Source organism: Chenopodium album, chromosome 2 (assembly GCF_948465745.1).
Source record: "Chenopodium album chromosome 2, dcCheAlbu1.1, whole genome shotgun sequence".
In the NCBI taxonomy this organism is placed as follows: domain Eukaryota; kingdom Viridiplantae; phylum Streptophyta; class Magnoliopsida; order Caryophyllales; family Amaranthaceae; genus Chenopodium; species Chenopodium album.
Genome location: NC_137835.1, coordinates 78,933,388 through 78,957,941, shown reverse-complemented (window position 1 = coordinate 78,957,941; position 24,554 = coordinate 78,933,388). Strand labels below are relative to the sequence as shown.

General features: G+C 35.5%; 3 protein-coding genes across 5 annotated transcripts; 1 reads left to right on the top strand and 2 right to left on the bottom strand.

Moving 5' to 3' along the window:
* The first annotated feature begins 456 nt into the window (after positions 1-456).
* On the top strand, positions 457-5,623 carry LOC145588954 (microtubule-associated protein RP/EB family member 1A-like). Its single transcript, XM_081645541.1, has 8 exons — positions 457-918; positions 2,170-2,238; positions 2,334-2,420; positions 3,118-3,224; positions 3,348-3,487; positions 3,605-3,681; positions 4,188-4,301; positions 5,192-5,623. The coding sequence occupies exons 1-8, from the start codon at positions 811-813 to the stop codon at positions 5,315-5,317; spliced, it is 828 nt and encodes a 275-aa protein (XP_081501667.1). The 5' UTR covers positions 457-810; the 3' UTR covers positions 5,318-5,623.
* Positions 5,624-6,114: 491 nt separating this feature from the next.
* Positions 6,115-10,021, bottom strand: LOC145588947 (HVA22-like protein a). Its single transcript, XM_081645533.1, has 5 exons — positions 9,790-10,021; positions 8,984-9,010; positions 8,321-8,443; positions 6,695-6,944; positions 6,115-6,448 (listed from the first exon to the last, which is right to left on the bottom strand). Exons 1-5 carry the CDS (start codon positions 9,852-9,854, stop codon positions 6,383-6,385), a joined length of 531 nt encoding a protein of 176 aa, XP_081501659.1. The 5' UTR covers positions 9,855-10,021; the 3' UTR covers positions 6,115-6,382.
* A 1,133-nt stretch (positions 10,022-11,154) lies between these two features.
* LOC145588934 (uncharacterized) lies at positions 11,155-24,275 on the bottom strand. Of its 3 annotated transcripts, none has more exons than XM_081645526.1 (10): positions 23,944-24,275; positions 20,865-21,031; positions 20,701-20,765; positions 20,575-20,615; positions 20,170-20,258; positions 19,961-20,074; positions 18,631-18,695; positions 18,026-18,092; positions 12,897-12,977; positions 11,155-12,093 (listed from the first exon to the last, which is right to left on the bottom strand). In XM_081645526.1, exons 1-10 carry the CDS (start codon positions 24,092-24,094, stop codon positions 11,986-11,988), a joined length of 948 nt encoding a protein of 315 aa, XP_081501652.1. In that variant the 5' UTR covers positions 24,095-24,275; the 3' UTR covers positions 11,155-11,985. The 3 variants fall into 3 exon arrangements, with proteins under 3 accessions (XP_081501652.1, XP_081501649.1, XP_081501646.1); XM_081645523.1 differs by having other exon boundaries at positions 11,157-12,093; positions 18,026-18,091; positions 18,618-18,695; positions 20,865-21,033; positions 23,949-24,275; XM_081645520.1 differs by having other exon boundaries at positions 11,375-12,093; positions 18,026-18,091; positions 18,618-18,695.
* Positions 24,276-24,554: the final 279 nt, after the last annotated feature.

The window sequence follows — 24,554 nt, the reverse complement described above, 5'->3', positions numbered from 1 at the left end:
AACATGTTTGTATTGTACTCCGTATTTAGAGTACAGTAGTCGTAACTTATTAGAGTTTGAATATAGAGGATATTCGGGATACCAACTACTTTAGTTAATAAAGTTCAAATTAGATTTATATTACTACATGGGTATAAATTATTATACATATATCAATGGGATAGGAGACTAGAGTAGTTGATTAGTTCTCCGACTTTTAAAGGTTGATTCTCACCAAACTCATTATAGGAGAGGATTTTCCTCAGAAAAAAAAAAAATCATATAAACATCATACCAATAAGATAATTCTAATATGTTAAGAAATCATTTGAATTATCAATTTATTACTGTCATTTGTTACAACATATAATCACTTACCAAACGGACCGTTAGCAGTTTCTCCATACCAAAAAAAAAATAAAATTAAAAGTTGAACATCTCATGGGTGGGTTGTAAACATCCTTCATTCTTTACCGGGTGTTTGCCAGCCTTTTGTCCCTCTTTGCATTCTCTTCACATACAAACCCAATTGTCACATCATTTCTCGAATGTAATTAATAATGGCGGAACCCTAAATTAATTAATTGTATTAATAACGCTTACCCATAATTCTTTAACGTTCTTTTCAATAAAGGCGTGGGGTCTCCTCTATTCAATTCCCATTCCTCAAATTTCCTCTTTTGATTTAAATAAACCCAACAATTAAAACCCATTTTTATTTTTCAGAATTTGGGTTGGAGGTTTTAGAATTTGTATTAAAAGACCCAGATTTCAATTGGGTTTTTTCAGAAAGTTGCACATTTTGGTAAGAATTGAGAAGAGAGAGAAAGTATGGCGTCGAATATTGGAATGATGGACAGTGCATATTTTGTGGGGAGGAATGAGATTTTGCAATGGATTAATAACAGCCTTCAACTTAATCTCTCTAGAATTGAAGAGGTATATACATTTATACTTCCTTTCAATTTTTTTTTTTTTTTTTTTGTTTTTTTGTTTTGAAATTTGAATTTTATAAGAATTTTGGAATTTTGATATGATTCAAATTTTTATTAATTGTTCTTTCTTCTGGAATTTTGTAAATGTAGGAATGTGGTGTTGGAATTTCTGTTGGGTGGTTTCAGATTTTGGATGTACATTGTTAGTCTATGTAAAGAAATGCTTTTTTTATATTGTTTCTTTGGAGTAAAGAAAGCCAACAATTATGTAGACGGGATTCGATCTCCGGACTTTGAGTTCCACCTTCAAAACACTGAAAAAAAAAAAGAATTTGCATATTTGGTTAAGGAGTGCCTAGTTTAGTGCCACTTCCCATGATTATGACCCCTTTTTTTATGTTTTGTTTGTTGTGTTTTTTTGTACTAAAGGTAGTGATGTCGGTATGTTTCGATTTGTATTGGGTAATGCATGTAAACCTTTAACCAACTAAGCTTGTTTGGCATCCACATTACGAGTTTATGACCCTATTGACGTTGCACAATGGTTTTTGGTAAGAGAAAAAGTCTAATTAGAAAGTGCTTTACTGTTACATGAAATTTAAGTTTTAAGATTTAGGAACAAAGGAAAATGAGGCTGTAATTGTCATTTAATAGTGTGTTAGAGGCTATAACTTGGTAATATTTTTTACTCATAGTAAAGCCAACTATCAAATCCACCCCAAATGGGGAAATGTTATGCTTTAGACTTGCTGAAGACATGTTCTTTGTGATGGATATTTTGTGGAATGATGGGTTTGAATTCTTCAGTTGGCAGAAGTGGAGATCTGTGTGAATTGGAATGGTGGATAGTAAGATCTATTTCGTTTCTTTTAGTAACTTTGTTGGGGTTTTGGAGAAGAGTAACTAGGACCATGACTGTTGAATGACAGAAGATTTACGTGCTTAGATCATCAGATTCTCTGCTTTATTCCATCAGTATTGCTGGTTTAAACAAAAGCACTAAAGCTGAATACATCACCTGAGTATTGTTTATGGAAATTTATGTTTCTGTTAATTTGAATACAATGTGAGTGCTAGCTATACTGTCTGCTGGCATAGTCTTTTTCCTCCCATAGCCATATAAGGTTTCAATATCCGGTTGTTATCTCATTCTTTTGAGTATAATGTATATGATGAATGTGTTTGCATCTTTTTTCTTGTTATCTCCATTAATATAATTTGTTTTACATTTATGTATTTATGATGCGGTGAATAGGCTGCATCTGGCGCAGTGCAATGTCAAATGATGGACATGATATATCCAGGAGTTGTTCCCATGCACAAGGTATGAAGTTTTTTCTTTGTCTGATTTTATTACAAAGCTTGTAAATCCATTTGGTATACCTTCAATGGAGTTGACGGAGGTTGTTTTGTTTGTAGGTGAACTTTGATGGCAAGACAGAATATGATTATATCCAGAATTATAAGATTTTGCAAGATGTTTTCAGCAAGTTAAAAATTGATAAGGTAATTATAGATGTTTCATGATTATCTTCTCATCAATATGCCCCCTAGTTCTTGATTTCTCTTTCCCAACTTGTACAATGCAATATAATCTGATTGGAGCAATGAGATCGATATATGTACCTGCATTGCACTGTGGTTGCCTTGAATTACTATGCACAAGAAAAATATGAATTGTCACTCAAAGTACTGTGAGACCACAATTAGTCAGTTACTATGATTCAGCTGTATGAAGCTGAAGAACTCATTGGAAATAATTGCCATGAAAATAGAAGAATGCAATAATGCATGGTTATACTGTTCTGGTGATTAAGAGACATGTTATAACTCATTTGCATTTGTAACGAGTTATCATGATAATCTGATGTTTTTCCTGCAAATTGTGGGTTTCATACGAGGACATGAGGAATTCTATTAAAGGCTTCTTAGGAGTTTATGGCCCCTCTTTTAGTGAAATAGAAATGAATGATGGATTACATGTTTTGTTGGATATTTTCATACTCTTGATAATCTCATATGTCAGTATCCATCAGATTTTCCAAGTAGTTGGTTTCATATAGCTTAGGTTTGTTACTTCCTGTTCCCAGTTCCTACACTGTAAAGCCTTCAGCTGTAACCAAATTTTAAATTAGGTTGCATAATAAATGGAAAAGCATTTTTTCAAGTAGTTAATATGACTTTTGTTTATTAATACTTTCAGCATATTGACGTTAATAAGCTTGTAAAAGCTCGAACTTTGGACAATCTGGAGTTTCTGCAGTGGTTGAAGCGCTATTGTGATTCCATCAATGGTGGAATGATGAATGAGTATGCAATCTTATTCTGTTTTTTATTGCATGAGTTGTGCTTTTAAATATCTAGTATCTACAATTGTATTTATTTACTGATGAATTTATATTCCCTATTTTATCAAATTTGTTCTTTATGCAGGAACTATGACCCAGTAGAGCGAAGATGTAAGGGTGGTAACCGACCTTTGAGGACCACACAGAAGAATTCAAAGTCTTTGCAGGGAAACAATTTGCCTAATTCTGGATCTGGTGATAGAGTTGGTCCTAGAAAAACTGCTGGTCAGCCTATACCTTGCTTTTTTTTTTGTACCACCAAATCTTTCTTCCTGTTCTTATAGTTACGAGTACTCAGCATGTTGAATCCCTTGCATGTTTTACCTATGTCCTTTCTTATAGGCCTCAAACAAGGGAAGGCTCCCTCCCCTCCTGGTGAGGTTGACTATTCAGAAGAAGTTCAGAATTTGACTCAGGAGGTATAAGTTTTCTCTTTAACTGCAGCAGCACTTTGCTTCTTTCATTTCATTTGCCCCTCTTTCTCAGGTTCCTTAATTTAATGCTTTCTATAGAATTGGAAGTTCTTTTTCTGTTGTAATAATGCTGATTCTGGTGTATTGTATGATAGTTCTATTTAGCTGCTTGTTAATTGTGTGATTTAGATGATTTAAAACAATTGGTTCAGTGTCACACGTATACTTTGGTTAACATACTAATGAGAAAGCCACTAAAGTAATAGTGTGGGGCTCTTCTCCCACTCATGCCTGTGTTTGCATGCTTGGTTGCTGTAATTTGAGTAAAAATGGTCACTTAAGTAATAGTGTGGGGCTCTTCTCCCAATCATGCTTGAAGGCCTTTTTATGCTTTTGATTTCTCATTTCGATGTAGTTGTATTCAATGTAGTTGTAATTTGAGTAAAAATGGTCACTATCTTTAAATATAGCCACATTCCGGCTTCTTTGCTAAAATCAACTTCTTCACACAGGTTACTGATCTAAAGCTTTCAGCGGACCTGTTGGAAAAAGAACGAGACTTCTACTTTGGAAAATTGAGGGATATTGAAATGCTTTGTCAGGCTTCTGAAGTGGATACTCTGCCGGTGAGAATTTGCTAAAAATACAAATTTTCTCATGGTCATTCAGACTGATTGTTTATTTTGTATATTGTCAAATGGTATGTGCTTCCAAGTTCCAATTTCAACACAGTGATCAGAAAGTTAAGCCAGTTTTAAGGAAGGGGCTTAGTAGGGTGCAGATGTAGTACTCGTATCAGGCTTTGCTTAATGTTTCTGTCACAATTAACGAGGATTGGAAGAACTTCGACTCCACTAGTAGCTATGAGATTTCCCCTTCCCCTTGGAATCTTGGATCGTCCCAGTCTCAACTATCTCATGATGAAATTCCAGGATTTTATTGGCTCAGACCTTTTATATGGAATAAGATAGTGATGGCTAGCACGGAATTTCTTTGTGAACTGATCTGGGATGAAGCAATTTGCTTGATTTATTGCGAGTTTTAGGACTTAGTTGAGTGATTAATGAAGTAATTGAGCCTTGTTATTCTCCAACATTACAGCGTTACCAGCTTTCAATTTTTTTTCCTTCTTAAGTCTTTTGTCGATCAATGTTCCTGGAATATATTCCTAGAACCATATCAAAATCTGACTGATGGTTAAACCTTTACTAAAAGATGTCTGAAATTGAGGTTCCTGAGCCAAATTCTCGTATAGTTTAGGTCCAAAAGATTGGGGGTGTTATATTAAAAAGTAGTGATAAATGATCTTTAAATGTGGTTTGTTGACAAATCTTAAAGTGATTTCTAGCTTATTTATTAGGGCTGTTTAAAGTGTTGGGACTCTTGGGAGAAAGAAGTTTGAGAAGTTTGTCCACCCTTAAAAATTGATGAACTCTCTATGTAAATTATCTATGCTTTAGATTGCTTTCGGATTGGCTAACTGTAACGTTTCTCCTGTTGTTGTCACCTGTTGCAGTTGGCTGTTGCGATTAAGAAAATCCTTTACTCTGCCGATGAGAACGAATCTGCGTTTTCTGAAGCTCAGCAACTTCTGTCAGCATCCCATGATTCTTGTGTAGCTGATCTCAAGGATGACAATTAGAGTGCAGACTGATGTGCTGTAGGTGGTGGAACATTAACAAAGATAACTCGGTTATTCAAATGGCGCAAGAGTTCTGAAGACATGTCCAGATATATCTATCCTTTATTATAACTATGTAATTTATCAGGGAAACTTGAACTTTAGTTTCTCGTCAAAAAGCTCTTGTACTAGTTTAACTTTGACCAAAATTATTTTTAATTGTCTATTAGTAAAACTTATTACGGAGTATAAAATTTTGATATTATGAAAATAGGCAATAAATTACTCAAATTTTAGGCCAGCTATCTGATTCTGTCTGGAATTTATCTGAAATTTTAAAACTTATTGTCTGAAATTTTCTGAAATAATCTGAAGTTGTCTGATATTAACCTTTTTTTTTTCCTCTTTGACGAAAGTCTGATATTAACTTCAGTTGTATGAAATTGTTTGTAATAAACTTATAGCTTGTGGAATCAAAATTTATTTTGTAGGAAATTTTGTGTATTTTATTTTAGAAAAAAAATTTGATAAACTGCTTACATTATGAGCAACAAACTCTCAGTCCTGTGAATTGACAAGTTCACAAGAGATTTTATGAGAAGTCGAGAACTGAAAACTCAATTTAATTGACACTTCGTGTCCAAAATAACATTAGGCCATAACCTTAGCAACCACTTTGAATCTGCATGACGGAGTACCACAAGAAAGTATAGACAGAAATGAGAGTGAAAGGTCACAATGACGACGAATTTTTGGAAAGAATAGACAATACCAGTCCATCTTAGCTGCAAAAGTGTTAGAATGCATAAGCAACAAGGTACAAAATAGAAGGCACCCCTTTCCCTCTTCTTTTCTCTGTTAGGCTGCTCGAGTATTTCCAGACAAATTAAGACACACAAGGATGTATTGTACAATAATTAACTACCATTAATCACTAAAAAGGATGAAATGCCATCATAATTACACAATAAAAGACACCAAGCTAATTACAGAGGTGGCAAACGGCTTAAAAAGGTAACACATGGCACAAACTAAACTGTGGTCGAAAAAAGTTTACATTATTGGAAAATCAGCAGACTGCAGCACTCAGTAGTAGTGTTCATTCTCAAAAATGCCATAATCAGTGTTTGGTTTCGTACTTCTGTGATCAGCCTACCAAAAACAATAAACAGAACATATATAAGTCAGTCACAGAAGGTCAATTCAATTCCTCAAGCCATGTAACTTAATGGAAACCGAGCTTCTCAAGACAAGTTAATTGATAGTTTGATACTATTTTGTGCTAGATTTCATCAGTAGCGCCGTAATAAGCAATCTATCCAACTAGTAATAAAATTGTACTGCAGATAGTAAAACATCTAAAAGTAGATGATTATACTTCTTTCATGGTGAATTTACCTTGTCAATTAGATCTCGAAAAGCATCTGTTCCATTCTCCTGTATGTACTTTTCTGCTGCTGTTATAATATCATCCTTTTTATTAAAAACATCCTTCTTCCTTGGGACATACCAGATGTTGACAGTACGATTCTGGGCATTGACAAATGTTGGTCTTACAAAATGCTCATAAACATATGCAGCTCCATTAAAGTAAGGTATCACCAGCCAGCAAGTCATAATCAACTTGGCATATGACCAAATAGGGGTCCTGTAGATACGAATGCAATATTTTCATCAAGAACTCCCAATCAAGAAATATTATCAGGATATCATGATATAATCCACTCATCTCGTGAATCCTGTGAGTTCTGATTGCTCAAAGAGACAGGATAAGGTGTGTGGTCTGGGCGTCTGGCCATTGTCTGATTCTCATTGAATTTAGTCCTAAATATAAGCAATTTGATCAGGTAGATTAAGAGTAGCAAGCCTCTCATAAGCTATTTAGGTAATCCAATGTCATAAGCTAATAAGCTGCTAGGGTACAGGAATGTTTTTCAACCAAAATAAAAATCTACATGGTATCTAATCAAGATAAATTTCTGAGTAGGTAGTTTTGACAACATATTTTACTATGTTATTCGTTGAAAAAATATAGAGCATCAGTATGGGGGGTAGATGGGCAGTTAAAGCAGCTGCACCTACTGAAGTTCCGAATGTCTTCAGAAATATAAAAGACTAAAGAGATAGAGAGTAAAAAAAGTAGTCCAAAGAGAGCAAGATAATGGCAAAATAAGAATGTGAGCTTTCACAAAATGAGGCAAGCTGGGTATCTACAGGAGCAACGTGGAGATTTAGACAACCAGACCATGTATTGGTTGATATTCCAAGACTTGTATGATTCTCAATATGCCTCCAAGATTTACCATTTCCTTTGCCAACCTTTTTTCAGTCCACTCAATCCCAAACAATTTTAGATTGTGGATGGGCTACCTGACAGTCCAAAATATGCTACAGATAACTCAGAAAACAAAATCTTATTCCCAAATCCATATACACATAATTCGAAAAAGCAAATCCTGCCAAAGTTTGACCTACTCATATCAAACTCAAGACTCAAGTCAGCAGCAAATAGTACTCCTTTGAATTTTAAAATACTAACAAAGTTCCTCATCAACATCAAGATTACCCTAATGCCTCTCAACTGATACTCCAACAGAAGGCAGGGTAAGGAAGATAGCCTCTCTATTATTGTAGTTGAAAGACAATGTACATCTGAATCCCTACCTCTAATAATAGTTGTGCTTAGTTAGAAGCATAGAGGTAGTGTAATGATGTTTTAGACCATACTTTTCACGGAACATAAAAGGTCTTGACTTGAGAAGAGTGATATTAACAAAGAAAATCAGTTCAGGGTATGCTAGAATTACAGTGAATATGAGAAGACATGCTCCGATTAGCAGTAACTGACATTCCATGGGCAGGATACTGACATCCAGATAACATAGCACCAAAGAGCAAAGACTTACTTGATTACCAAGACAGCTTGCTTTAATCCACTATAGATGATATTTATCGTAGTATGGCATCGAAATAAACCAAAAAATATCAGCTGAAAACAAAGAGATCAAAGCTAAGGAAACTTACCATTCAATAACCTTTGCAAAGGTGAGCTCAAAAAGAGTGATCATGGAATACAGAATCCAATAAGTGAGCCATTGCTGATCATCAATAGGAGACTTGGTTTCAATAGCTTTGATTGATGCATACCTAACAGAAAATCATAATTTATATCTTAAATCCATGTAAACCAACTAAAGTTGTTAATAACTGACTAGAACTTTTGACTCCTACTTTGTAGATAGACAAATAAAACACACGGAATAGAAATTAGCTAAACTAACCTACTACTATTTTGACTCGCACTAAAATTACAAGGACTTAGGTACCCATCTCAACACATATATGGCAAATCAGCCTCAAATCATCAGCAATTCCAGGTCTGAATTAAATTGTCATATTGTAGTTCTCATATCTGAGTACAGCCTATGGAGTACCACACACCGATAATTTTTTTCCAGGCAAAATGAATAGTCAAAATCCATTATCAGAATTATTGTGGCATTGCTAACAATCTTTCCCATCAGAATGCCTAACCCTCAGGATAGACTAAAAGATCAGAAACCTTTATATGAAAAGAATCCCATTTCCATCATTTTATTAGAATTCGCAATCAAAATAAACACTCAAAATCTATCGCCCAAGCCAAAATCAGCATAACTTAATGAAGAGTAAAGCAAAAATACTTACAAGGGATAAACAAGACTAACCACAGGCCTGCAACAACACAAACAAACCTTATTTTAGATAAAAATACAATCACATCCAAAAAAATTAATTAAAAAAAAAATTACATTCATATCAAAAAGGGTTTTGCTATACATATAAGCATTAAAATTTACTAAAATTATACAATGTATCATTTTTGGAATGCGTGACATAATCGAATGTGAACTTGTGAAGTTGATTAACAATGAAACAGAAACCCAAAAATCTGAACAAGAAATTGAGGAAAATATGTAATGTTTTAACCAAAAAAAGGCGCAATTGGGTTGCCAAATTTTTTTAAAATTAAGATCAATTATAAGCTTGACACTCCCAAATCACACAAAAATATCAAAATCCATAAAAATTACAACAGAGAATCAGAAAACCCATGATCTGAGCAAAATATTGAGGTTAAGGTGGAATCTTTCAACAAAACCAACAATTATGCTGCTAAAAATTTATACAATTTAAATCAATTATATGCTCCACTCAAAATTCACACAAGTGAACAAATTAAATGAAATCAAGCAATAATAATAGCCTAGAATTTAAATCTTACAATCAATGAGTAATCAAATTGCCGTAAAATGTAAAAATTAGTGCAGAAAATAGCAAAAAAAGGCGCAATTGGGTTGCCAAATTTTTTTAAAATTAAGATCAATTATAAGCTTGACACTCCCAAATCACACAAAAATATCAAAATCCATAAAAATTACCATCAAATTCCAAGCATTTGATGGTAATTTTAACAGGAAAAAAAAAAGGAGGAAAGAAAAAGAGGGACAAACCCAGCAAGAATATCGAAGTTCTGAAGCACAACTTTGAGAAAAGCAACACCCCCACTTCCTCCCATATTTCTTGGCTAAAAATTTATTCGGAGAAAATTACAAATCTAGCAAATTTAGGATTAGAGTAAAGGATTTCTTGATAGGGGGCTTCAGTTGAGAGAGAAAAGCACAGACTTTGAGGGAAGAAAAAGAAAGAAAACTAAATGAAAGGTGAAAATGACATTATTTTTCTAGAAGTATAAAAAAGGAAAAGAAAATAATGGTAAAGTAGGTGATTGATTGTGTGGCATAAGCTTGTTTGGTATTCAAATTATTTTATAGGAAATAGACTAAACACAGAAAAGAGAGAAGGAAGAGTGTGAGAGAGAGGTCAAACGGAATTAATATGTTGTCCTATTTTCTTTAGTTTCATCTCTTTTAGGTTTAGTTAACGCTTGAGAGTAGAAAAGGGAGGTAAGAGAATCCCCTTACTCCTAAGCATTTTGTAGTTAGAGCATGTTCACTTCAGCTTAATTTCAGTTAATTTCATTTCAATTCAGCTTCAATCAGTTCAGTTCAATCCAACTCCATTTATTTCAGCTCAGTTCTGTTCAGGGTTAATGTGACTCAAACTTGTAATCTCAAAGTCATAAGATGAGTTCTCCACCAATTCGACCAAGCTTTGCTTGGCTGTAAGAAATTGTACATGAAAATTGCAATATTGCATCTAGGTGCATTTAGAGTTTATACACATTTTAATTGTTAATTGAATATTTCAGCTAATTTGATATTGTATTTATTGTACTTTATTTTGTAATCAACAAATGAACATAATATATTCTTGAATGCATCTACCTTTATATGCACTATGATAAATGTAAGAATTACTTTAATAATGCAATTATTATGATATTTCTGTTTAGGAAATTTAGCAATTGTTTTATTTTAAAGACCAAATACTAAGGATGAGAAAGTCATAATCTTTCTTTTCAATCCAAATCTTCTCTCAGACAAGGAGTACTTACATAGGTTTATATACGTGGCAACATCAACTTCGAGGATGACATGGGATGAGTTTGTCATAGAGAAGCATATACTAGAATTATCATTTATGTGACAGGTACAGAGTAGTAGTAGTTTAGTTTAGCAGGTGGAGGGTTGATTAAGAGATGAGATCATCCATTGTGATTTCTTCAACTTTCTTTTTTGTTCCATCAAACTTAGGTGAAAGTTGCTACATAAAAAAAAAAAAAAAAGGGTGGTACTTTGACTTCCTCTAATACTCGACGAAAAATAGTTACGTGGACCCTAGTTAGATTGCTTTCATTTTATATTTTCATAACATCAAAAATTTATATAATTGCTACAATTGATGATTAGATATGTAATATCGATGATTGTTACGTGAAATTGATGAAATAAAGGAAGTTTGAACTCCAACGTTATTGAAATTGGAGATAAAATCATAAAACAAAGGAGCAATTAGTAAATTTGAGATCGAGGAATCAGGGTATACATCCTACGCCAAGGTTAAAAGTTAAGACTCACATTTCCAAATTTACACTTTGTATTTTCAAGCATCCAAGCCAGCAATTATTGGATTCAGGCCTTCTAAAGCTAATGATACAATTGGATACAAGGCTTACATTTGCAGAAACCAAAAACATAATGAGATCCACAAAAGAATGTATAGTCCAGCTACTTTCTTAGCATGCCATGAGATGGGCACTATGATTTTGACGTACCAAATACACCATAAAATGCTGAGAATTATATTATAAAGCTAATACAATATTGATGTGTTTCGAATGTTCAAATCAGCATTCATTTCTAAAACTCATGTCCTTTTGTACATTCGTGTTCACTAGCAACAAAATTACGCTCCTAAAACAGCAGGAAAGAACGCTCATTTCTGTTCTCGAGCATCAGTATGACAAAATGACACAGACCTATACAGTACAAGTGTACTACTACCATTAGAGGATTTATGGGATAGAAAGTCGAACTCACAGAATAGCTCTGTATCAATCAGGGACTTCACGGGTTTTACAAATATACAGTAGGATCTGATCAATTCCAAATGCCACTCAATATGCTATGTATATCCCGTAGTATCTATTAACAACCTGCAGTATCTTCTGAAGAGGGCTTCCCAGATATTGCCCAAGAAAAAATTGGTAATCACTAGTCATATGGCTGTGTTTAAATTCGATACTCTCAGGTGTTAGAGCAGCCGAGATGAAATCGTCGAACCTTCATTCTTCCATCCAATCCAAGAGCAAGCACATCGAGTTCCTCTACATACCACAGTTCAGAAACGACAGCCTACAATGATTCACAAGTAAAAGAAAATAGATATAAGCAGGTCGAAATTTGATGTATGTCAGATTGTCAGATGAAAACAATGGGATTAATAATTTGTCTATTGACACCACACAAGTTCCTTCACGAAGCTAAATAGAGTTAGTTTATATACAAATATTCACACTTCAAACCTAGAAAAGGACGATAGTACGCAGGGGGTTAGGACATTCCTGTTCCATAACTAATTTGAAATAATTTGGATACGTTTCTTAGTCTAATATAATATTTTTCTATCAAAAAATTTGACCAAGCCCCATTTTTCGACAAAAAAAAAAATGCTTAAATTGAATTTCTCAATTGAAGCGTACAAAGCATGAACAATCAAGCACAAAAGTATTATGTGATGCTAGGTCAATTTGATAAATTTTGAAATTTATACGAAGGCCTTGTAACTTCAGGTAAACTGAGTTCAAATTGCTTCCACAACAAATCTGATTCTTAGAACTTTTAAAACCGATCTCATTGAAAAATCAAATGTCCCGCCTGATAGGTTTCGAAAGGTTTTCATAACAGAATATCATTTTTTGTGGGAAGCACCTTACAAAGACAATCCTGTGGCACTAAACAAAATTCAGATCTCTGGCTGACCAAGTCAACTTTCAGTCGTAGATGATTACTACCCTCGCTTATGTTATTGGTCAATATCATTCTGGATTGAAGTGAGTTCTAGTGAATTTTGCCTTCGGTTTTGAATTTTAACAGACTAGCTACAGATCTACAGAGATGCATAGAAATTCCGAACAATAAGACGTACAATCACTTACCTGAAACCCACTAATTTGATTGTTGAGGTGAGCCACCAGCCTATGAAGCAATTGAATGTTGTCTGAAGTTTTACCTGCCTCCTGCACATGACATTTAAACAATACTCAGAAAAGGCAAGAAAAGGAATATTAAATGAAGGAATAAATGCACAGAAAGACCAATATGAATATGTAAAATCATGAGAATCTATCAGTACATTGTGCCATAAACATATATGGGTGTTTATGAACTGCAATTTGAGCAGAAAAATTGAAGAGGAAGATAAACATGTGCAATTAAGGCTGAAAATTACAGAAAATACATATTAAGAGAATATTCAAGGTTTGTAGAAGCTTGATTCTCTCCCAAATACAAACTGAAACTAAACAGAAGTAAGGAGAACTCAGCAATTTTCCACTAACTGAATCCTTCCTCTAGCTGGTTTCCATTTGCTTTGCTCAAGCTAGCTCTAACACTTTGTTTGGATAGAAAGAAAAGAAGGGAAGAGAAAGGGAGGTGCGCAATTTCTCTTACTTGGGTAAAGGATAGGGAGAAGGAAGGGGAAGGAAAGGGAGGGATCCATTTTCCCTTTCTCTTTAATAAGCAGTATCCATCCAAAATTGGAGAGATTTGGAAGGAAAATTGCACTCAACTTTACCTTCCCTCCCCCTTCCCCCTTCTTTCCCTCTCCTGACTTTCCTTATTTACTATATCCAAACAAAGCATGGCTGAAGTATAATGACAACTACTAATGTCCCTGTCCCCTATACCCGATGCATTAAACTATTAAAGGGTGGCTGTTTCCCCTGTTTGCATCCTATGCAAGCTTGCTAACCAAATTTTTTTTAATGAGGATGAACTCCTCACCACAGACTGAATTCATATCATGACTCGCTTTTCTCAGGAAACTAAGGCCTGCATTTATAAGAACTGATTCTGCGCTTGGGTATTTTTTTCTTGGATCTATGATAGGAGTGCTTGTGCTTCTTAGATTTAAGAACTTGAATATTTAACTTTATCAAGCATGAAGGAAAAACGATAGGTTGATAAGGCTGAAGTTGCTATCATGTGCCTCCAAGAGACAAGATGGACAGGAGAAGGAGCTCGAGGCTTGGTTTTGGGGTATAAGGTATGGTATGTTGGGCAAGAAACGAGCCACAGAACAAGGAATGGTGGAGCCAGGAACGGAGTTGGTGTGGTTCTCGATGAGAGGTTGGCAAAAGAGGTGATCGAGGTCTATCGGAAGAACGATAGGTTGATAAGGCTGAAGTTGCTATGTGGCAAGGAGATTGTGAATGTTATCAGTGCTTATGCTCCCCAAGTGGGTTTAGATGCAGAAGAGAAACGACAATTTTGGGAGGACCTAGACGAGGTGGTGCAGGGTGTCCACCACTCAGAGAAGTTATATATTGGAGGGGATCTAAATGGGCACGTTGGGGCGAGCCGAGATGGCTATGAGAGTGTCCATGGAGGCTTTGGGTATGGGCAGAGGGACGCCGGTGGTGAAGCTATTATGGATTTTGCCCAATCATATGATTTAATTTTGGCTAATACTTGGTTTAAGAAGAGGGATTCACACTTGATAACTTTTCGGAATGGAGCAAATGCAACTCAAATAGACTTCCTGCTCACAAGGAGCATAGATAGACAAAGTTGCATAAACTGTAAGGTTATCCCAGGGGAGAGTGTGGTCACCCAACACCGGCTATTGGTAATGACTATTCGTCTGAAAGAGAAGGCGAAGAAAAAAGTTAGACAAGAAGAACCAAGGATAAGATGGTGGACCCTAAGGGATGCAAAAGCTAAGGTTTTTACAGAAAAGGTAATTGAAGAAGCGGATTGGGATGGAGAGGTGGATCCGGACATGACCTGGTTACGAATGAAGAACTGTTTCCTAAGAGTGGCCAAAGAGGTCTTAGGGGAAGTAAGGGGAAGAACTTCGGTACAGAGAGATACTTCGTGGTGGAATGAAGAGGTGAAAGCAGTAATTAAGCAAAAAAGGGAATGCTATCAAGCCTTAGGAAAATGTAGGAGTGATGAAACCTTTGCAGCGTATAAGGAGGCTAAGAGTAAGGCAAAGGCAGCTGTTCGCCAAGCAAAAGAAAAGGCATATCAGGAGGTTTATGAAAAGCTTGATTCCAAGGAGGGAGAAAGGATCATTTATAAGATGGCAAAGAGAAGACAAGAGGCAAGGAAGGATATTGGCATGGTGAAGTGTGTCAAAGATAAGAACCAAATGGTCCTAGTGCAAGAGGAGGGCATCAAGGACAGGTGGAAGGGGTACTTCGATGAATTATTTAATGGAAGTAATGGAGTTGTGATAGGAGATACCTCTATGAGTGATGAAGAAATCAACATGGAGTATGTGCGAAGGATTAGGAGAGTAGAGGTGGAGATTGCACTGAGGAAGATGAAACCTAAGAAGGCGGTTGGCCCTGATGGGGTACCGATAGAGGTGTGGAGGTGTTTGGGTAAGATTGGTATTGATTGGTTAACAAACCTTTTCAACAAGATATGGACGGCTACAAGGATCCCACAAGATTGGAGGAAGAGCACCTTGGTCCCGGTTTATAAAAACAAAGGAGACGCTCAAGATTGTTCTAACTATCGAGGAATTAAGCTTATGAGCCATACTATGAAGTTGTGGGAAAGGGTGATTGAACAAAGGTTGAGGGCATGCACAAGCATTTCAGATAACCAATTTGGTTTTATGCCTGGGAGATCTACTATGGAGGCAATCCATTTGATAAGACAAATGATGGAGTTTTATAGGGTAAAGAAGAAAGATCTTCATATGGTCTTTATTGATTTAGAGAAGGCATATGACAAGGTGCCAAGAGAGATACTTTGGTGGGCAATGTTGAAGAAAGGTATCCCACGAAGGTATGTAGACCTAGTTAAGGATATGTATCGGGATGTGTCAACAAATGTGAGGACATGCGGAGGGTTGACAAAAGATTTCCCTATTACAATCGGATTGCATCAAGGGTCTGCATTAAGCCCTTTTCTTTTTGCAACGGTTCTAGACGAATTAACTAGACCAATTCAAGATGAGGTTCCATGGTGTATGCTGTTCGCAGATGATATCGTTTTGGTGGATGAGACTAAGGATGGGGTTAATGTCAAGTTGGAGCAATGGAGGCAAAGGTTGGAATCTAGAGGGTTTAAGCTAAGTCGGAGTAAGACTGAATATTTGGTATGTCGTTTTGGCACTCAGAGGGGGACAAGCAATGAAGTGGTGAGTTTGGATGGAAAGGATTTGACCATGAGTGAATGTTTTAAGTACCTAGGGTCGATCATCCAGAAGAATGGTGACATTGATCAAGACGTGACCCACAGGATTAAGTCAGGGTGGCTTAAATGGAGAGCGGCCACGGGAGTGCTATGCGACCGCAGCATTCCCTTAAAGTTGAAGGGAAAATTCTACAGGACTGCCATAAGACCAGTGTTGCTCTATGGTACAGAATGTTGGGCTTCTAAGAAAGAGCATATTAAAAAGATGGAGGTTACGGAAATGCGCATGTTAAGGTGGATGTGTGGAAACACTTTAAGAGATAGAATCAGAAATGAGGTTATTCGCAAGAAAGTAGGTGTGGCGGGCATTGTAGATAAATTAAGGGAAAATCGTCTGCGTTGGTTTGGACATGTAAGACGGAGACCCGAGGGTGCACCGGTGCGAAGAGTGGAAGAGTGGGACCATGGAGGGATTAAACGAGGAAGAGGGAGACCAAAGATGACTTGGTTGGAAGGAGTGAGGAAGGATATGAAGTGCATGGATTTACGTGAGGATGAAGTTTTGGATCGTAAGGGATGGAGGAGAAAGATTTATGTTGATGACTACACGGAATAATCAAATTTGGTTCATGTTAGCCGACCCCACTTTTGGGATTAAGGCTTTGATTGATTGATTGATTGATTGAAGCATGAAGGAAAAAACAGATTATGTAACTCCAGAAGTAAGTTAGTTAGACAGTATAGGCATCCCTCGTGTGTCAACTTCAGATAACTAACACCACTAGTAAGCTCAGAATACCAAGATTTTCACAGAATCGCATGGAGCTCAATTTTAAAGAATCAGGGACCACATTGTAGTATTGTAATCTGGCCGCTATAATAGTCACATCAAAATTTCGGTTAAGTGTAAAGAAATACATATAGGTTCTGTAAATGGATTAGGTTGATTAAGCTTAAAAAGGATTCCTAACCCATGTCATTGGGCTCCTCGCTATTTTAGAAAGTGACAATGGTTACAAAATGATCTAGATTAGAAATATAGAATTAAGATACTTTAATATTTGCTCATAAATCTTCCTTAGCAAGTTAGAAGATATGGAGTATCACTTATCATGTGGAATAATATCTCTATTATATAGGCCAACTCTTGAGGTGTTTGGTGTCCACCTATTATACATATGTATTCTTCAATATATTCAATGCTAATATAATATGAGTTCTTGTGTATTTTTTTTCGAAATGTGAAGTAAGCTTCATGTGCATTTAGATCTAGTTTAATCAATCTAATCCCATCACCAAAAACAAAAAGAAAAAAAAATATTGTTAAGTAATTTTTCTTCAGCATTTTCCACAGCAGTTGCTCATTCAAAAAAGTGTCTGCATGCTATGTTGGAAACCTAGAGGACCACTGTAACCCACATTTTGCTTTTACATTTTAGAACCAATTGGAACTCAAAACTACAGGCTACTAATGTACTAGAAGGCTAGAAGCAGAATACATAGATTTTCCCTTAATTGGCTACCCACTAATAAACCCAGTTCAAAAGGTTGACCCAAGTAACTTGAATACAACGGTTACTCTCCTTAGCTTGTGGGTGGGTGCACAGCAGGTACCAAATAAGGATCTATAATCCTGAAATTGGTGGAAAGTATTAGGGGAAAAGAAGTGGTGATCTCATCATGCACACACATTAAACACAACAGTTCAAGAGACTCACATTTCCATCCTACCCACCCCTTCATTCCTTTCACCTCAACCTTGAAAAGTACCAGCTTCGGCAACAAACCCCAAACTCAGGCTAAACAGGATGGAAGAAGCATATTCTCACAGAAAGTAAAGCAAATTAAATTGGAAAAAAAAAAAATCGCCATAATAAGAAAGTGAGCATGCAACACTTGATACTAAGTTACTAACCTTGTCTAGAATTCTTGGAGGACCCAATAGCCTTGCAAATGAAGTATGAAGTATAGCATCATCATACTGCAGCAAGTTAGACAAGATGCATGCTTAGTTGATGAATTGTGAAGCAAGCACTTGGAGTTCCATCATATAAATGACAAAATTGAACAAGAAGATGGAAAATGACCGGAATAACAACATCAAGCCATAATTGGATAACTATTGAAGGTAGCCATATAAGAGAGGTAGAGTTATTGATAGAGCCATATAGTTCATTGCATATTCATATTATCATGCATCCGTGTGGCATTCACAGGAGACGACCACATGAATATATGATGCTATTATTCCTCACTATCAGCTTTTTTTTTCAGTTACCATACCATGAACTGATGGACACCATAATATGTACTTTAAACTTGCAAAATATTGGCCTGTGTGGATTTTCATATTTAAATGGAAAATTTCATGAACCAAAAGCCAATCTGTGGGGGCTTAGAAACATCTTCATACATCCAAGGCCAAAAATAAGACCTAAAATTTGAAAATATTATCATAGTTGTATTGCCTGTATATGTAAATATGCAACGTTTTGGAATTCTCTTACAAGCTGCTTTTCCGGTGCACGTGGAAGGGCTGTCCTCAGCTTAGCGCGTACAGTAGTGGGATCAGTACCAGAAGTTACCTATACAAAAAAGAGTTATTGATGTTAAGAATAAGATTTATCAAAAGCCTCATACAGACTACATACATTGGAGGCTGGTCCACAATGCCACGGATCTATCATCTTTTCTCTTAAAATTGTTTTTAGTTTGCTAGAATCACTAAGCTTATTAGTAGTAACTAGTAAGACTAGAGTGAGAAACAGGCAAAGCGCAAAGGGATTCAAGGTCTTAATTGTGTATATGGTCACAATTATAATCAGAGTGTCCTAAGACAATTAAGCAATTCCAACATCATCTGAACTGTCAAATCGCTTATTAGTCATTTCCCAAAAGACTCTTATATATTTAATTTAAGGAACAATCTCGGAAATTGCAGCCCATGCACAGAATTCAGCTGAATAACAGAAGATAACAGCAATAACAGATTTTGGCTTACAAAACATTAAGAGAAGCACTAATCGCATGACACTTATTCTAGGTTTAATATCATGGTACTGAATTTCTATTGCCAGCAGACAATTGCTGTTGGATGGTAAGAGATGTAATGAACGAATTTTCTGGCTTAATATTCTGATTTAATAATGCAACAATAAAGATGAAAGCTTTAAGATTGATTGATAATGATGAAAGGATTACAAAAGATAGGTTAATAGCTTAAGGCCATTAATCTCCAATAGTGAGTTTAGCTCACAACTCTCCAACAATGGCTTTAGGCGATGATTCTCTAAGGTTTCCCTCAATACAAATTTCTGCCAACTTTCTCATTATCCCTCTTCCCTTTTTATAATTACATTCTCCCTCTCCCTAGGATGATTCTAGACTAATTTCTTTCGTCTCATGTGCACAGGTGGCATCTCTTACTGCATTGCCTATTTACCCTTCTCATGTACTACATTTGATCACTATTAACAAACTAAACAACCCATAATACCCTTCCCTTAAGACAGTTCATTACAAAAGAACTATGAAAGCATTTACTCAAGCAAAAACAACCACTACTCATCACAAAAGTAAATTTCATGACATTGTTTCCCATTCATGGACAAAAAGTTTCTCAAGTTCTTAGCAAGCTTTGTGGTCTACAACGCGTGTGTTTGAAACTAAAATGAAACACTTCCAACCCTTCAAGATTTAGAAACTTCTGCTAGTTCCGCATCAAAGTTCCATAAATTGAGAAAAAAAGTGGTTCAACAAAAACTTCACTAAACAAGCACCATAAAGGGAAGCACAAATTTCATATATTATCCATGTATTTCCAGAAAGTCGGAAGAGTTATTAACGGCACCTGCCAACACCCGAGAAGAACACCATTTGAAGTCAAAACCACCCGATCTAGAACGATTTTCAATGGGCAAAGCGATTCAGCAACATTTTTAACTGCCTTTGCTTCGGCTTCAACCTAATGTATAGATACAATGTTACTTGCCAAGAAAAGCTACAAGTTACAACTGCAGAGAATAAACAGAATTTAAAAAATGATTAATAAAGCCTTACTTCATCATGAGTAGCAGGAACAGGTTGAATATGATGCGACGCGTGGAACATACTAAAGTGGTACAAGCTTGAATTCTGAAACCAGATTGCTATTCAAAGCATAAATGAGGAACATGGAACAATATATAGAAACAAACAAGAAAGAGTCAGACTGTCAGGTGTACTCTACGTCATGTATACATCGTAAGACAAAAAAGCAAAAGGTTGAATGTTCAAGCCTGTATGAACCAAAGTTACCAAACAATATGAACATTAAGAAATTCATTAGAAAAGGGCAATTTATGTTTACAGAATAAAAGCTGCCTAAGTTCTACTCAATAATTGAACTACTCAATGACAGTAGATATGATTTGTTAAAGTTTCAAACAAACAGATGTCAAATACAGCAAATGACAGAATTGTTACCTTTGTCAAAGTAAGGTGAAAACACCAGTTTTACAGCATTTCTGCAAAAGGTAACGCCGGAATAAATAATATGAACATCACAGTTTGAAAAGAGAAAGAAAACACTGCACAATGAAATTAACTTACGATATGGGAATTGAATAATCAGTACTCAAATACAAAACGTTTGCTCGTACAGGAGGATTAGCTGCCTGCAAACAGCATCAAGTCAATGGTATGCATGCCAAGAAAGGAAGAGCTCAAGATCCTTTCCTATTAATAAGAACGGCAGAACATCCTAAATATTTCACCTTGGGATTAGGTATTACAGCACCATCTTTTACGCTAAACAAATCAGAAATTGACAATGACTGGGAAGTTTCTCCATTTTTAAGGAAAGCTGGCCCATTTTCATCCAAATTCCTTGCCATTTTCTCATATAATCTCGCTCTCTTCTCCATGTTTGAAATTGGAACACCTATAAACAAGAATCAGTGTTAGTACCACTCTCAAAATAATCATACATAGCAAATGTCCCATCCATGATTGGACTCCTTCATTCCCAAAATCCCTATGACCCTATAAAAGCATCACATCTAGAAATATCTGTTGACTTTGAACTATGGATTTTCATCTCTGATCCATAAACATATGTATAGGAGCTTTATGTAGGTTGGTTATAATATTATGTATATGATTATTGTTGGAGAGTTAGATATTGTGAGAAAACGATAGTGGATAAAAAGCTTATTCAAAACTAAAAGATATTAGGGGAAACAATGATAAAGAACGTAGTAGGGATCACGAGGAGAGAGAAAAAATTAAACATGTAGAGACCGAAGAGGAGAGAAATATAATTAAAAATATAAGTAGAAATTTTCCAATTTTCGATAGTGTCACTTACAAAAAACGGTTGCTTTAGAAAAGTGTTTAAAAAACACACACACACACACCTATGGAGTATTAAGAAAAATTTTAGAATAAAGTGTTATTTTGAAAATATACATTAAGTTTAAACCAACAATCAAATTATTGACACTTATTTTTACATATCCATAATAAAATGTGGTCAAGATTAGTAGATAGATGTATAGTGCAAAAAGCTACAAAATTGTATGTATTGATGAATGAGAAAGTAATTAAAACAGCTCTATAGTCCTTAAAAGTGTAAATTTTTTCATAATGTTTGTCTAAGAGAGGATTAGTTGTGCACACACAATTTGAAAATTAGAATGAGAAGTTGACCTGGTGAAGATAATGATGAGCACTAAAAATTTATGTTTGTGTACTTATGGCGGTATGGCCCGTGCCTTTGTGGATATGGGCACATCTTACAACCTTGTAACATGACTAACGTAATAAAATTGGGATTGGAACTCACACAATAAGGTGACTAAAACAGTTCACCCAACCCCCAAAGCTATACCAATTACCAAGTGAAGAAAAGTTGGGAATTGGAGAGACAAGCTAGATCAATGTCGTCCCTATGGACAGCTTCAGCTAATTTATGCTAGTAGGACAGCATTGATGCTCCACTTCAACTCCTTGTTCAAATTAGTCCACTCCTAGTCTCATCACAGTTCCAACCGAGTACTTATCTATCCTTCGAGTACAGTTGGAGCTTGGAAGAATGACAAAGGAGAAACGCTCCTTACTCTAAGGATTCAAAGGAGAAAGGACTACTATTGTGGATAAAATTTTGGTAGTTTTGGGGTGTATCTAGATAGCATGTGTTTGATTCCTTATCATAATTTTGCTACCTAATTTATATCTAGTTTATGGTAATTAGGTTCTTATGTTTAGCTTAAGCTCCAAGTCATAAACACTACAGCTGTAAAAACTCCCCGCATGGTATCTAGTCAGTCAACATTATATTTCTAGAATTTATCAAGTACAAAACATGCATCCTTAAAGAAGCACGGAGAGACAGTGAATAGATGGGCAATTGGGGCATGAATACCATCACGAACTATAAGATGAAGGAAACTTTGGGAAAAGCGGAAATTTATGTAGTGGAGCTAAAATGATGAGATTGCTGTAGTATACTAAAAGATGGCTGTAACTCACAGCATACTTCCCTTCGCCTTAATTCGGGAACTTGTGTGGAAGATAAAAACAGACCAGACCAGATGCTTTACCTTAAACTAATCACCCAAGATTCAAATCAGACAAAAAAATTTAGATTAGACAAAATTTCAGACCGGACAAAACTAGACCATATTTTTATAACTTTTTGACTAAAACCTTATAGCAGCAAAGGAGAAGAGAACAAAGCCACCTCAGCAGATTTCAAAGATAGAGGTGGCAAATTAAGTAAATTGAGACAATCCATTAGGCTCGTGGCTTCAAAAGACACCGGCATGACATTCATTTTCGGATCCAAATTTTCCACCTCAAATGCAATATAAAACCGTACAAATTTTGGAATTAATTTAAAAGAAGTGTTAAATAAAAAGGTTCACCCATATACTTTCTCTTCTATTAAGCATACCAAATATAACTGATATATTACATTGTGTATCTCAAATATGATATAACCTTGTGATTGTGCAACATAATTACTAATTCTTGAATCTCCCCCAAGTACCCGAAACTCTACACATGGTTGTTAGTTCAAATAGGAACACCATCACACACCAATTCATCAGCCTTTATAGGCTGCCCATTTTCTGTCCTGCAAGGTTCATGAAAACACGAAAATCCAACTACCTAACTTATTTCCGTGAGTGTAGTTCTATTGTACTCTTTGATCTCATTATAATTGTCTCAAAATCATCATTTCTAGGTAGTTCACCTGGATTTCTTTCCTAATTAATAAGTAACAATCTTTTTCCTAATTACAATTACTAACTCCGATTTTTTTAGTTGTAACTTTGGAAATAATATCTCACATATACTACCCCAAAGTTGCAACCAATAAAAATCGGAGGTAGTACAACTCATTATAGAAAAGTTTGAGTTAAATGCAACCTTAGCACCATGATTACATATAACTAACAATCTTTTTCCTAGTTTATTGTACTCTTGCAATTCAACAAGGTTACATCCACGCCTCACCGTCTCGGCAAAAGTTTGAGTTAAATGCAACCTTAGCACCATGATTACAGAAACCCAGTTCATAAATCATAATAGCATCACCTATGAATCGAATTTCACATAACAATCTCACAAATTTCCAAAACATAACCACTCACTATCATCAATTGCATACCACCAAAAGAAATGCAAAACCCAGAAATCAAAATCACCATAAACTCACACCCATCTTCCCAATTCCATATATAACGCCGATGATCACAAAATCAAACTACCCCAGATCAAAAAAATTGACACATAATCATATATTAATATTATACATAAAATTATCAATAATGATGATAAAGATTATACCTGAAGAAGAAGAAGATAATGATGATGTAGAAGTATGAAGTGAGGGATTCTTGAGGATCATCTTGAATGCACAAAAGAAGAGGAAAATACAGAAAACCCAGATCAAAATGACGCGTTTTGGGAACATGCAACAATTACTAGACCTTGCCATTACCCAATTTAGGCGTTAGCCAAGATCATTGAAGTGCATAAATTTCGGTTTTTCTTCTTCTTTGAATTTGTGGACATGGGTTTATTTAGCTATTCTGTTCAGTCTTCCTACAGTGTGTTTCACACTCAATTGCTCAAGTTGTGAGAATGTTTGTTTCAACTTTTAACATTCAACGTTCAAGTTTTTCTTTGTTGGTCCATAATCTATTCGTGACGTGCCCGTCGGGTAATTTTGGGGTCAAATTCGTGTATGTGGTATGTTCATATGTTGGATAGTTTAGTTAATTAGCGGCTTTAGCGCAATATTTAAGATCATTATTTAACTATATCAATTTTTAAAAAAAAAATATTATTAATACAAAGAATACATTTTTAGGCGTGACATATGTTACGATGACGTTGATAATGATAAGTGGATAAGGAGAGAAATATTTTGTAATGCAAATATACGATCCTTTCCA

Coding starts and splice junctions, on each gene's coding strand:
- LOC145588954 (XM_081645541.1), top strand. CDS start 811: ATGGCGTCGAATATTGGAATGATGGACAGTGCATATTTTGTGGGGAGG. Junction 919..2,169: donor ATCTCTCTAGAATTGAAGAG/GTATATACATTT, acceptor TGCGGTGAATAG/GCTGCATCTGGCGCAGTGCA. Junction 3,225..3,347: donor AATGGTGGAATGATGAATGA/GTATGCAATCTT, acceptor TTCTTTATGCAG/GAACTATGACCCAGTAGAGC.
- LOC145588947 (XM_081645533.1), bottom strand. CDS start 9,854: ATGGGAGGAAGTGGGGGTGTTGCTTTTCTCAAAGTTGTGCTTCAGAAC. Junction 6,945..8,320: donor TTTGCAAAGGTTATTGAATG/GTAAGTTTCCTT, acceptor TCGTATCTACAG/GACCCCTATTTGGTCATATG. Junction 6,449..6,694: donor TTCGAGATCTAATTGACAAG/GTAAATTCACCA, acceptor TGTTTTTGGTAG/GCTGATCACAGAAGTACGAA.
- LOC145588934 (XM_081645520.1), bottom strand. CDS start 24,094: ATGGCAAGGTCTAGTAATTGTTGCATGTTCCCAAAACGCGTCATTTTG. Junction 20,766..20,864: donor CTGTAATACCTAATCCCAAG/GTGAAATATTTA, acceptor TGCTGTTTGCAG/GCAGCTAATCCTCCTGTACG. Junction 20,259..20,574: donor TTCACCTTACTTTGACAAAG/GTAACAATTCTG, acceptor TGCTTTGAATAG/CAATCTGGTTTCAGAATTCA.